The sequence below is a fragment of the Bactrocera latifrons genome, unplaced genomic scaffold (genome assembly GCF_001853355.1).
Source record: "Bactrocera latifrons isolate USDA-ARS-PBARC rearing strain unplaced genomic scaffold, ASM185335v1 scaffold_35, whole genome shotgun sequence".
Taxonomy (NCBI): domain Eukaryota; kingdom Metazoa; phylum Arthropoda; class Insecta; order Diptera; family Tephritidae; genus Bactrocera; species Bactrocera latifrons.
Window position 1 is genome coordinate 945,772 of NW_017536990.1, and position 14,652 is coordinate 960,423.

At 33.5% G+C, this 14,652-nt stretch overlaps 2 protein-coding genes across 3 annotated transcripts; both read right to left on the bottom strand.

Moving 5' to 3' along the window:
• Positions 1-8,780: 8,780 nt before the first annotated feature.
• LOC108971662 (larval cuticle protein 8-like) lies at positions 8,781-9,487 on the bottom strand. The gene is made up of 2 exons (XM_018937894.1): positions 9,318-9,487; positions 8,781-9,226 (listed from the first exon to the last, which is right to left on the bottom strand). The coding sequence occupies exons 1-2, from the start codon at positions 9,437-9,439 to the stop codon at positions 9,028-9,030; spliced, it is 321 nt and encodes a 106-aa protein (XP_018793439.1). The 5' UTR covers positions 9,440-9,487; the 3' UTR covers positions 8,781-9,027.
• LOC108971661 (larval cuticle protein 8-like) lies at positions 8,781-13,370 on the bottom strand. Of its 2 annotated transcripts, XM_018937893.1 has the most exons (3): positions 13,168-13,370; positions 12,876-13,075; positions 8,781-9,026 (listed from the first exon to the last, which is right to left on the bottom strand). In XM_018937893.1, exons 1-2 carry the CDS (start codon positions 13,290-13,292, stop codon positions 12,877-12,879), a joined length of 324 nt encoding a protein of 107 aa, XP_018793438.1. In that variant the 5' UTR covers positions 13,293-13,370; the 3' UTR covers positions 8,781-9,026; position 12,876. The 2 variants fall into 2 exon arrangements, with proteins under 2 accessions (XP_018793438.1, XP_018793437.1); XM_018937892.1 differs by lacking the exon at positions 8,781-9,026 and having other exon boundaries at positions 12,716-13,075.
• Positions 13,371-14,652: the final 1,282 nt, after the last annotated feature.

The following is a 14,652-nucleotide window of genomic DNA, read 5'->3' on the forward strand; positions in this document are numbered from 1 at the left end:
GAGCACTGGTCACTCATTTATGTATTCACGTGGTCGATTTAATTGATAAAGTTTTATGAATAGAGTTTTACTTAAAATAAGAAATATCATTGAAGTAAACACTCTGTGAAATTGAAAACAGTTTTCTTTGCAAGTTGTTTCTTGTTTTATTGTAATTTTTGCAAGTTGTTTCTTGTTTTATTGTAATTTTTATTTTTTACTTTTATTTTTTTTTTTTTTTTAGGAATTACTTTTATTTATTCTCAAAAATAATAAGAAGTCTATTTAGCTTTTCTAATCCACATGTGCACTTGTTCACTCTCTTCACAAGACTCATGAGTCTCCTCAAAAGAAGACAAATCTGAAAATCTGAGAACCAAAGGAAGAAGTGAGAGTGGTATGTTTTTTATTTTACTTTTGAATGTAAATACATGCATAAAACCTGCTTTTAATATATAGTAAGTTTTTGATAAAAATAAATTAAGCATTATTCTTAATTCAATTCAAACTATTTGCTGTAACAGTAAACTCTTTTCATATGAATAAGTCATTAGTTCTGATCAGACGTACTATATGACAACTATCTTTTCCACTTAAATGTCATGAGAAAAATAGTTCTTTCTCCTCTTCTTTTAATGCCGTCTGCTCATTTCCATAAAAAGACTAGAGAACCTTGCAATATTGACATTAAATTAAAAAGCACAACACATAAATCGTCAGAATCTATGTAGTAAATTGGCGCCAAAGACAGATGTTGCAGATAATATGTTGTTGCGCAAGAGAAGCTGCCACATTGTTCTTTACAAGAAAATACCGGCGACTTGGTTCTACCTTATTTGACAGAGGTACCCATACAATTATGCAAGTGGCTATTATAATTTGATTTTATAACTATGTTTATTATATATTATAACAATACCATATGTTATATGTATATAAATAATGTAAATTGTTATGTTAATTAATACATCCGCATTTTAATTGCATCATTGTAAAAAAATAATAAAATAATGCATAAGAAAATGTAAAATACACTATCTTCCAACATATCATGCTCTACGTGGTACAGATGAATTCCCTAGTACAGGAAATAACTTGTTCGTTATCTTATCTATCAATGAACCGCTTTTATTTCTCTAATGACGGAGTAAAACTCTGGAATAGGTGCAACGAGTATGCAACCGAAAATGAGGAATGAAATGATCGGTAGCTCCAACGTCGAAATCTACATATTTACCGACTAATGAAAGATCTCTTCCGTACTAAATCATATGCAAAAACCATATTATTAGACTCTCAGTGGGCAGTATCAAAAATCAGGTATTTCTATAAATTTTGATGTGTATAGAATAACGAAGATAGTATTTGTTATACTCTCGCAACAAAGTTGCTAAACAGTTATGTTCACATAACGGTTGTTTGTAAGTCCTAAAACTAAAAGAGTTAGATATAGGGTTATATATACCAAAGTGATCAGGGTAACGAGTAGAGTTGAAATTCGGATGTCTGTCTATCCGTCCGTGTAAGCAGTAACTTGAGTAAAAATTGAGACATCTTGATGAAACCTGTCATGCGAGAGTATAAAATGTTCGGTGACACCCCAACTTAGCCCTTCCTTACAGTGAATGCTTTATTAAGCATCTATTAAGTTCTATATTGAATATAAGTTTATCCGAAGTTAGATATCGAGAAAACATGGAAAACAACCGGTACCATTAATTTAATAGTGACCTGGTTTCCAACAATCTTTAAATCAACCCGAAATTTCAACCACAGAGAGAGACTAGTTTTGAACTCAAGCCAAAGATTCAGCCTTCAGCCATTACTTGCGCAATTGCAATTGTTCTAAATGAATATTTGTTGTGTTTCCGATGCAATTGTCTACAATATTTTTATCTGTGCAAATCCGCTAAGTTTGTTGCAACTGTACTTCTGCAATTTATTTAAATAATTTCATTCAGCAGATGCTTTTCTGTACAAATGTTATTGCAGCATTTTGTGTTCACCTAAAAAGCAACCTGTATTACAAGGCTACAAATGGCTTAAACACTGTTCTTTCAACGGCTTAAAGGAAATTATTTTGTAATAGACTTTTAATCCCACTGCCCATCAACGAGGCAAAAGCTAACTGCATTTAAAGCCGCATTGCCATTAAGCTGTACCAAAATACATACACAGCAGCAACATTTAAGTGCCATAAAATCAACGGCTGCAAAACCTCTGCTAAATGCTGTCGATATTAACATTGATTACTTTTTATTTGGTCAATGGTAAGCAACGGTGTTGCTTGCCACTGACGATGCCCAAAGATGCCCCCCAAAGCGTTGCACGTGTCGCGTCTGTGCCCAAAATGCATTAACTGCGTTATGTACTTATGCCCGTCTATGAATATTTCATACGATTATGTGCATTTATACCATGAACGTATGCATATTATTAAATGGCAGCGAGTATCCATCGATTTATCTATGATATTATTTATTCTTTATTTTCTGTTTTGACTAAACCAACCGTGTCTTCAATTTACTTATGAATTAAAATATTTTGCTTGGATATATAGCTGAAAGACAGTTATTGGCACATATAAATGTTAACAGAGTAGTAAATTTCGTTTACAAGTCGAAAAATACACGAATTTTTCGATAATTTTATTGGCAATAGACACTTTTAGTAACACAAATAAGATACTCCAAGCTACTTAATTTTAGTTCGTCTTCAATTTCAAAAAAGTATAACAAGAAAGATTTTTATGATATTGTTATGATATTTGAATTATACAGGGTTTCTTTTCTACTAAATCAAGTATCTAATATGCACAATTAAAATTGATTTCTAAAGCTTGAGGAGAATTTTGTTTATTGCTAAAGACCAATGACTTCAAATAATTCCACAAGAAGTAGTCAAACGGTGTTAAATCAGAATTTCTTAGAGGACATTCAATGTCACAATTTCTTGAAATAATCGAATCTGTAAGGTTTTCTCGCAACAATTTGGTTGTTGCACGCGCTGTGTGGCACGTTGTCCCTTTATCTTTCCATGATGAAATTGTAAACATTACTGAATACAACAACAAAATTACAGATCCCGTCCAAATAAAAAAAAAAAAAAGCCAATGACGTTACCACTATGAAAGATTATACAGTTACTGATTTGCATTTAGGAGAACCGGACGGAAGCTGGAATTAATATTTTTTGAGAAAAAAAAAATATATTTGTATTAATGTTGTTGCACTCTACCAATTGTGGACATACTTTTGAAAGTTGGTTTTTGTGATAGCCTTTAGATCTTTCAGCGGTTTTCATGAAACTTGTAAAATGACGGCCTCTTGAGATTCAGATTGAATTTCTGTTTTCAGGCTTTATTTATCAAGTATTTGAAGGTAAAAAATGTTTTTGTATTAAATTTTTTATACAAAATAGAGGCTATATTCAGAATTATCTTTATCAAGAGGACCCGGCTGCCCACTAGAAATACTGTGATCTGAAATATATTAAAAATAAGATCTTATATACTTAACACTTGCTATTTATGTCAATATGTTTTTGATTTTACATATTTTTTTCGCATAATAGCAAACTTGTGAAAATAAATTAAATTTGTATGGAAAAAATTGCATCAAAGTATTTACTAAAAATACCAAACATTTAACTAGACACAAGATAATGCTACTGTCAAGCTACATTACAAACTTCAAGTGGATATGCGTAATTTCCGAGTACGATCGGTGCCCGATTTGAATAATCAGCTTTGGGAAACACGTGCTGACGCTGAAGTTCCCTGACCCAAAAACTTTAACATTATAGCAGATTGGACAAGGAATTTTTTCACTATTCTACTATTTAGATGAAATCTGGCATTATATATCCTTTAAAGCAACTAATCTGATCCAAGTTATTTGGCATTAGCGGCATTAATCGATAAAAGCAACGATTATTTCGAATAACTGTTCTTTAAAAGTACAATACTTCTTGTAATGCAATTTGTAAAATTTATTAGTCTCCACTATATACAAGTTATCCCCCCATAAACTCTTAATTTCAAGGAAGAGCGTTTACTCATAGTTTAATAAAATATAGACACATCTGATTACAATCTCACATACATAATTCCCTCTCTAATTCACGAACCTTCACAACAGACGCTTCTGGTATTGCTCACATTGTACTTCCTAATTCCAAGTGACGAGTCATTTTTGATAACATCAATATTTAGACATCATGACACCAACAACTGAAGCCATATCTCAAAATCACTTGGCCAATTACAGTAATCCACGCAATGTCGCAATAGACATGCGAGTACTTAGCATTTGCGCATGCACAAAGATTGCAGGAAATTCATTGAAAGAACACGATTTGGCAAAAATGTTGTTTTTCTCAACGAATCTCTCACGACTCAACTATACTCAAACTTTGATGAGAGAAGTGAAGAAAAAACTCCTTATGTATGCAATTTTGCATTACTTTGCTAGTTACAAGCAAAAAGGTGTGTGTGTGCGCAGATGCAGATGCGAACATGTTTGCATGTATGTATAGGTGTGAGGCAGTGGTGAGCATATTTGTTTTCATATCAGCGAATAGGTTGATTTATGCAAAGCAAAATGCTGCCAGAGCGATTAACCAAACATTGTCGTTTGTCAATCGAACAGCAGAACGAGATGAGCCGGTGCGAAATCAAGTGGCAAGTTAAGCCAATGTGTCAATGGGCAAACATTAGCGAGCCGGATGCGCAAATAATTATAAAGTATAATATGTGAGAAGCACAAGTTTATGGTCATACGTGAGCGCATATGTGCTTCTCTTTTCATAGGTGTATGTATACTTATACACATACGTATGTACCTATGTCTACATAGTGGTAGCTGCAACAAGCAAGCAAAAAAATGTTGTGTAAAAATTATGATGTAAACACTTTGCAGCTTTGCATATTAATTAAAATGCTGTGTTTAATTTATTGGCAACGCTTTGCCAGAAATGGAATACAATTTTTTTGATAATGGTAAACACCTTGGAATACCACAATTATGAAGAATCCCAGGTGTGCTGTGGTAATGTTATACATATCTATTTTTCCCTTTTTGTCCCAGCAATTTTCAATAGCAGCCTGACTGACCTTGATCTCATCCGGCTGAGAATGAGTCGGTTCTCTGCTCTACATACATTAAAGTAGTAGACCTATTAAGCATGTGTGAGTTCAGTAAGAATTGATTTACGATCAGATACCACAGCAGCAACATTTTTCTAGCTCAAAGTGGAACATATGAGGTCCATTGAATTACTTGAGCTTGGCAAGGTTCATCTCACAGCCATAATAGGATTGTACACTGTTAATTTGATACTCACTCGGTAAGGTTTACGATTTTGCAGATCGCGAATTGTAAAAGTTGTATGGAAGAAGATGAGATGGAAACATCAAAATCACTTTTCTTCCACTGTAAATCTTTGCTAAATTAGATTAGAGCATCTCGGTAGTCATACCTGCTACGAACCAAGTAAGATGCCTGAAATTAAATTATGTGACATAATGTAACTTTAACCACCATTAAACTTGGCTACTTCCTCATTTAAATCTGCAGTTGAATGCTTTGCATTGACATTTTGAATTATCGCTGTTGGCCTCGTAAATTAGTTGCTTGTTCTTAACTTTCTGATCAAAATGCGATAACAATTGATTCGTGTCTGATTAATACTGGTGTTTTGTATATAATTATGTTCATATGCTAATTTAGCAAGGTATCTTGAAAACAAAAACAATTTTCAAGGAGATGTATATTTAAGCTTATGCATTTTTCTAAATTATAGATATATTTTATTTTATTACATAGTTATTACATAATAATACTAATAGTTTTTACCCATGTTTCTGTTACTCGATGTTATGAATGTAATCATATATATTTTTTTGTCGCTTGCCCAGGGCAACTGTAGTTGACTTTAATGTTATCTATGCGGCTGCAATTACCTTACAACTTTAGCTGCGTCCAGCATAAATCCGTTATTCAAATGCATATGCCACAGCATGAATATTTCCTGGTGTCAGTTATCCAATGTTGACAGCTTAGGAAATGAAAATTAATAATAAAACTAACTGTAATTTAATAGCTGTTGATGCAGATAATTGCTTTTGATTGATGAGTACACTAATTTAATGTAGATGTTGCCATGTACTGGTGAACACGTTTAAAATAAAAAATGTGCACATAGAAGACGCATAGAACGGCAACGGTACTGTTATGTAATTTCGGTATTTTTGGTATTTTTGATACCCTTTGCAAATATTTCTTTCATGGGTTATACAGGTTTCTTAGTCTTTATTTGAAGCCCAGTTGAGCTTATAAATAAAAGTCGTTTGGTTTTAAAGAACTTGACATCATCAATATATGTGACCTGGTCTACGAAAAGGGAGCTAACGTTCGAAAACTGGTTTTCTGGGAAACAGCTGTTAAAAGTAAACAACTCGTTTCGTCTGTTTCAAAAGTGAAAATTGATTTTTTGACACCTAAGCCCCCTTTCCGCAGACCAGGTCAAATATATTTTGTCGTCCTCAAAGTAATCCCCACCAAATGTAATTCACTTCTGCCAACACTTTTCACAAGCACTTTTTTGGATGGCTTTCAGCTACTTCCACGAATTTTATTGATGGTATTCATTGCATTTTTGGTTTCAAATTTGGTGACAATCGTGGCTCTATGCGAAAAAATATTCATCTTTAGCGGGACAAATCGAACAAGGCTGCGTTTCATCCCCAAAAAAATATCCACCAAAATCATTCAAACGGACTTTTGAAATATGTTGAGCTCATCAGTTGAAGAGGTCGAAGGTTCAGCGATCTAACGACCGCCTTTGAAGTCTTTGTGTCACTCGTTGGTTTGTGTTTTTGATAAAACTGAGCCCTTTTTCCTACAATCGAAACGATTCCGCACACGAAATTTGATTAGAAATACAAAAATTGAAATATTCACCCGGGGAATATAAGTACAATTTCCGTGTGCTTTTTTGTCACAAGAAAAGTGTTCTAGAAGAATTTACATACATATCTTAGGTTATTTTGAAGTCCTTAAATCATAATTCAATCAAAAAATTTATTTCCCGCCCTAGATCTGGTTTCTAGAAACTGTGTATTTCAAGCCGAGGTGCGATGGTACTCATAGTCTATGGCAAGAATTCACAATCATCAAAAATTTGTTCCAGTAATTATTGTTAATCAATTAAGAAAATAATAAAATTATACGTTTGATAGGTCAGGTCTTTCTTTGGTTGTCTACTGAATCTGTATACATATATATAATTATATATTCATTTCAATTTATTTTGTTTGTATGAAATAGGTAATTTTTTAAGTGTATATATCACAGCTTCAAGCTTTATAATGCCTAAATGTATACTATGATTCTGTAGCTCCTACTGTACAGTCAAACTGTTTAGTGAAACTTGTTGCTAGGGTCGCCTATGTATATGTTGCAAAGCTGCTTTCAGTTGTCTAAATTGGGTTTCTATAGACATAAAGCTGTTTTTATTTATGTAGTTCCATTTTTATTAACTTAAAAGTTGACTGCATAACTGTTTATTTACTGATTCCATATTTTTTTAAGTAAATAGTAGAAATACGAGATGTACGAGATGTATTTCTACTATTTAGCTGAAATATTTTCATTGTTGATAAACATTTATAGTTTTCTTTTTACAAGCTCTAGTGCATAAGAAAAACAAAATGCATGGAATAGGCGCGACTATGCAAATAATTGTGCAATTAGTCGCAGTTAATTGAACCATATACTCGGTATGAAGTCATCCAAAAGCTTGCAAATCATTATAATGAGTATATGTTCAATTGAGGAATATTTCCGATTTCCTCCATTCCTAATAGCAGAACATGACGCCCATTTCATTTCAGTAAGATATTCTACGAACAGATTAAGGCTTCTATATTTATTATTGTGATTCGCCGATTTTCCACATCTTTATATCAAGGCAATGTTAAACCTCAAATTTAATTGGAATTGGCCGAGTTTTTGCTGAGGTTTGAAATGTCATATAAAAGTGAGAAGTCAATTTGAGATTGTCAATTTTTATATGAGTTCCAGGCACCATTTTTATACTCTTGCAAAATGTTGCTATAGATTATAATAGTTTTTTCACCTAACGGTTGTTTGTCACCTAAAACTAATCGAAATAGATATACGGTTATACATATACATATATATATATAAATTATCAGGATAACGACGCAAGTTTAAATCCGAGTGGTTGCCTTATACTTGGTACATATGTATAGGGAATATACCCAAGGAGGGTTGGTATTGCAGATGGGGACAATCGTATTATTGCCATGCCCACTAACGGCCATTAATCGAAAACGTATAAAATACTCTAACTAAGCACTAAATTAAGATACAAAACAATAATTTGATGCAGAGGAGCGGAACACCCATGATTTGTATTTTTTTGTTTCATATTTAGATAATATCCCATATCTCGGAACCTGTTCGACCGATTTCTTTCAAATTTGATGGGGATTTTGACATTCCTATATTATACGTCTACTTTCTATATAACAATAATTTAAAATCCTTCGAACTCTTTCCCTTTCTAGTATCAAATCGAGCGCCAATGAGTGCATAGAAATAAAATCGAATGATACCGTATATGTGGTCCCGAATTTCTGTATCCCCAAACTGTTCTCCTGATAATACCATGTTCCGTGTCAAATATGGGTAGAAGCAGATGAAAGCTTCTCTTAGCCCCTTAGGTATTTCTCAAAATTTAAGTATTCCTTGTATTGTTAACAATAAAAAGAAAGGTTTTTTTTGGTGTAACTATTTTCTTTACTCTTGTTTTTTGTTTTGGTAGCTTACTCTAAGGACTAACAACTGATCACACTGACCCCATAGCGTTTAACAATAACAACAACTTGTTAATATCAATCAGGGCAGTTGTTAGGATAGGACGACTAGGATCAGGATTAAAAAGGGGGGAAAAACAATAATTTTGGAAATTTGTACGGATTTGAAAAAAAAAATAAACAATTTGTTTTAAATATTTAGCAACTTAAGCTTCTGGGGCAACGGGCAAATGAGCACCTTGGGGTTGGAAACCGTTCTCATCRGCGATGTAGTTGACGGTGTAGGTTTGACCATCATCAGCGACGAAAGAGTATGAGCCTTGGACAGAGATGGCTTCGGCATCTGAGCCTTCGTTCAAGAGCTTAGCTTGAGCTTGTTCATTAATACCGTTGCTGGTCTCGTATCTGCAATGAAAAAATAAATATTATTAATTAGAAGCTTCATTGACTAAAAGATCATTTGATACTTTCAGCTGACAGGGATAAATAAACTTACGCGTAGTTGAATCCATTGGGCTGCACGTCGGAGTCGAAACGCAATACTTGGGCATCCGCATCACCACCGGGGGCGGCGAAAGCGACAGCGAAGAGAGCAGCGAAAACAATGACGAATTTCATTTTGATTTTAATTTGAGGACTCTGCTTTTTGAGACTAGCAAATTGCGAATGTTGACATAGTGAGGGCGATTGTTACAATTTATACTGTTTTGGCCGCAACTATCTCGAATCATAGCAAAAACTAGTTAGTTAGTGTGAGTTTTTTTTCATTTAATCTAAAATGCAAATGTTCAACGCCTGTTCCATCACAACTCTGTCCACAAACAACAAACCTTCTTTATTGTTATATTATAATCAAAGCATTAAACTAACAAATTAACCAAAAAATGAATTAAAGATACGGCTGACATTAGTGAATATTTCTTGCTAGTTGAAGCGCTTAATAAGAATCGGCCAAAAACCGAAAAAAACTCGAATATGGAAATCAACGCAACCATTTACGCACTCAAAACCTTATACTTATGTATATCATTAAAGCATAAAGAAGACGGAACAGCGTTGGCTGTAGCTGTAGCTTGACCCCAATGATGTATGAAACGTAGGTGCTAAGTTGTCATGCTAGGGGATAGAGAGCGAATCGAATCACAGCAGAGGCGCATTTGAAAAACAAGCTATGACGGTCGTCAGTAAATCAACTAATTAAAGTTTTTTATTTATGGTTTAAGTACTAACACTGTGATACATTTTTTTCGTTAGAATATTAAGCTACAAGCATTTGTAAGTATATTAAAACTTAATATTCAGATACTCGTAATATGAGGATAAGTGTATCTAGTGGCCATTAGCATAATTGCAGGTATCAACAACATAGAATTAAACATAAATATATTACTGTTAGAGACGGGCATCACAAAGAGTTTGCAGAACTTTGAACAGCCCAAGAGATGCGCTATATTTTTTACTAAAAATAAAAAAATACTAGAAAACAACAAGGAACAAGAAGAATGTAACCGAACATTTCACATTCTTTCAACTTGCCAAGGAAAAATATCTTCAAGTACAAAGTTTTGGCTTTTAACTAAAGTATATCCGATATTACACGTTCAGTTAATTTTACGAAGATATTTTGTTTATGAACTAATCTATAAGATATTAAGCCCAGCGGTTGTTTGAAAATCTTGTATTATTAATTGTTCCGATTCAATCTATTTTTGAGATTACTACATATTTTAACTCTATATTTAACTCTGATTCATTAAGTTACCTGGTATGTGAGCCAGTATAAAAAGAGTAAGACCAATCGGATGTTCGAAAACCCTGATACTAGTTATATGGGGTATATTCTAGTTAGTCGGCACTTCGAAAATATTTCTATTAGACATATGAAGGCTAAGGTAATTATTAAATTGATTCATCCAATTTTTGATATATAGACATACTATTATCAGAAAAAATTTTCTTCCAATCTTTATAATATATCTCAAGAATTGACCGATATTTTCTGTAACAAGTTGGGAATAAGAACTGGGGGAAACATATTCGATAGATTCGATAGTCGTGCAAAGTTGCATCTAGATGCATCGATTGATTTTTGATTTATGCACTGAAAAGTGAAAGAGGAGATGGTATTTAAAATAGTTGTATATGGAAAGTAGCCGGAGTTTTTATCTGAGTTCACCCAATTTCAACCGGTAATAATCGAACATAAGAATTTAGTTGAAATATGTAGAGCAGGTCCAGAGATATAGACTTCCTAAATGTGAGCGGTACTACGCCCATCGTGTTATTTTGACCCCGGCACCTCTAAAGCCTTCTCGTGCCATTTCGACGGTAGTCTTTAGTGTCTCTTGCATATTTATTTATTGATTGATTGCACTTTTAGTAGTAGTAGTTTCTGATCTGAGTGAATGTTGTTATTGTACCTTTGATACTGCGATCTTCTGTGTCAAGTTATTGTTTACATAGACAGGTGGCTTGTACATAACCAAAAAATATACAAATATAAATGAGCAGGATATGCAGACAACCATTAAAACTTTTATAACTGTGTAGCAACATGTTGCAAGAGTACAAAAACAATATTTTCACGCTAAGCTTCCCCCTACCAACCCACCACAACTGACTACACCTGAGAACAACATGCACTTACTACTTCGCACACAGGACAACATTGCATATCTCAACATCGCGCCTGTACACCACTTCACAGAACAAAAGGAGTTGGTATAACCACTAAGCAGCATTCAAATTAAACACTTTAATTCAATTTTCCATACACTTTTTATAAGCTTGTTTGAGATCGTCTTCTGTGCCAGGGAATTTTGGTATTTTTGGTTTCGGCTCATTCATTACAATGTTGGACGCTTTCCACATCATATTCATAACTTCTCACCTCGTCGCCAGTATTATGCATTTGATGAACGTAGGGTCATAATTTGAATTCCCTGAATGCTTAAATGGTCCACACTAAGTCAAATATAACTACATAAAACACAAATTTGTTTCACAAATTTCTACATCTATACCAGTAGTTTTAGCAACCAACAATAGCTTAGTTAACTAACGATTCCAATCCAATTTCGACAAACTTCCATAGATAGTAGACTTTATTAACAGGCGCATCACGTGGCAAACAATCGTGCTTGCTTCTGTAATAAAAAGGTTTCTCTTTAAATACCTTGGATGTTCAGAATCGAAAAGAAGATTATCTATCTATCATCATAGAAGTATGCCACCGCTAATTAAAATGAAAATCGTGGGAAACTAGGTTATAAAGATTATTATAATACATATTTTTCATGTTTTGGGTTTATATTTTATTATATACAACAAAGATGAAAATTATGATTTTTAGATATGTACATCTACTTGTATAATCAAGCCAACATTCCCATAGAAACGATAGCACAGTCTACTTCCCTCCACTTGAAAAGTTAACAATTCACTCTCGTATGCTTAAATCTAATCATTTCATCTTTCTGTTCCTTTTAGTATTATCCGTCAGCTGTAGTATGTTCTACTCCGAGAAAAATATAAAATTATTTTATTTTCTTTTAGAAATGCTATAGAGGTCATGTTAGCATTTTCTAAAAGAAAAGAAAAGAATTTTATATTTTTTTAGTAAACATTTACATCCATATACAGCTTGTTTTAAATTTATATTTTTATAATTTTTATACAGTTTTAGATGGAGGTAAGCTCGATCGACTGAACTTTCATCGAACGAGATTTGACTCTACGATATACCAAAGCTATTCACCAAGTAATTTACAAGGGTATGTAAATATAAAGTGGGGGCTCTCTTAAGGAGTTAAGATAGCTTTGAATGATAAGGAGGTCAATAGCTCAAGTAAATATTCTTAAAAACTTAAAATTTACAAACAAAACAACTATCGCTTTATTTGTTGTTTCTCAATAATATTTTAAATTTATTAAACCTCGATTACTTAGCCAATTAACTCACAATTGTATGAGGATTACTGGAAATGGACAACAATTAATTTTTTCTTTTTCGTTTTGTAAATAACAATAAATTAGTCAGACATCAGATTAACAACTTAAGCTTCTGGGGCAACGGGCAAATGAGCACCTTGGGGTTGGAAACCGTTCTCATCGGCGATGTAGTTGACGGTGTAGGTTTGACCATCATCAGCGACGAAAGAGTATGAGCCTTGGACAGAGATGGCTTCGGCATCTGAGCCTTCGTTCAAGAGCTTAGCTTGAGCTTGTTCGCTAATACCGTTGCTGGTCTCATAACTGCAATAAAAAATTAAATATAGTTAATAAAAGGTTTCACTTGACTAAAATATCATGGGATCCTTTGAGGTGACAGGAATAAGTAAACTTACGCGTAGTTGAATCCATTGGGCTGCACGTCGGAGTCGAAACGCAAAACCTGAGCTTCACCATCGATGTTGCCGGGAGCTGCGAGAGCAACGGCGAAGAGAGCAGCGAAAACAATTACGAATTTCATTTTGATTTTGTTTAAGTTGAGGATTTACGCGTTGAGGCGAGGACTAGCGAACTGCGAATGATGACATAGTGATGGCGATTGTTACAATTTATACTATTTTGCCGCAACTATCGCAACTAACTAACTCGAATAATAGTAAAACTAGTTAGACGCCAATTTTTCCTACATGCCGAAAAATTCAAATTAAAACTGTTTTTTTTTTATTATCTTATTGTTTATACCCGTTTAAAATCATAATAGCGAGAATATAAAAATGGCTGATAACAAATCGACGGTCTAGGCCAATGAATATTTATTACTAGCGAACAGGTTTGGAAATATTAGGCCAAATTTACGTTTAAGAAAATTAATGCATTTCCTAAAGCGCGCGAAAATAAATGCGAGATGTTTGCCATCAAAAGATGCAATTTCTTCAGTCGGCCGAACTGCGCACGCGCTAAGTTTGTTGGCGTTTAAGCGTGAGTGGCGAGTAGATGTTCATCATCTGGACAAGTTTTGTTTCATATGTGCTTTTGTATAAATATATATGAAAATGAAATTAGTTAGTTATTAAGCACAAAGAGTTAAGCTGATAAATTTGTATCAGGATCCCTATTTTCCATATTTACCGGGTCATTTAAGGCCATTGACTCTTATTAAGAAAAATATGTAATGCGGTTAATATTTGCATTCAGAACCAATAATTTTCAATTTAAGAAATAATAATTTTTTTCAGTTCTAAAATATTTATTTCTAAATAAATACAGACTTCCCTGCGTAAATATAATAAGTTTGATAAGCATATTCTCTCTCCTGTGCGCAGCCMCATAATAAATAACTCACGGCTTTACCTCCACCCGCTCAAACAACGCATGGGCGCCACATGCCGGTATTTCAATACATATCTACAAACATACACAACACATACATATGTTCCGAAATTGTTGTATGTATATATGTATATACTTAATTAACATATGAAATAAAAACAACAACAAAACATCGATTAAAGTACACTAACGCTAATACGTATAGCAACAAGAAGCCACAAGAAAAGCAAAAGCAACTATACCACATTGAAACGCCAATACATTTGCATATCTTAAGAAAGACGTGTGCTTGTGTAGAGCATCTGCTTCTACCTATGTATATTCATATAATGGCCTTCAAAATAACTACGGCGACCGCAGTTTGTGTGGCATAATTTTTTATTCCGCTGACGTCTTGGTCTTCGACTTTTTTCTCATCACTTTCGATAGTTACCCTTGAATTTATTTATTTATAAATGAAGTTTTTTATCATCTTGTATTTTATATCTTCTCGCTTTTGTCATTTTTATTTGTTTTATTTGTTATTGTTGTTTTTGTTTTAGCTTTGCTTT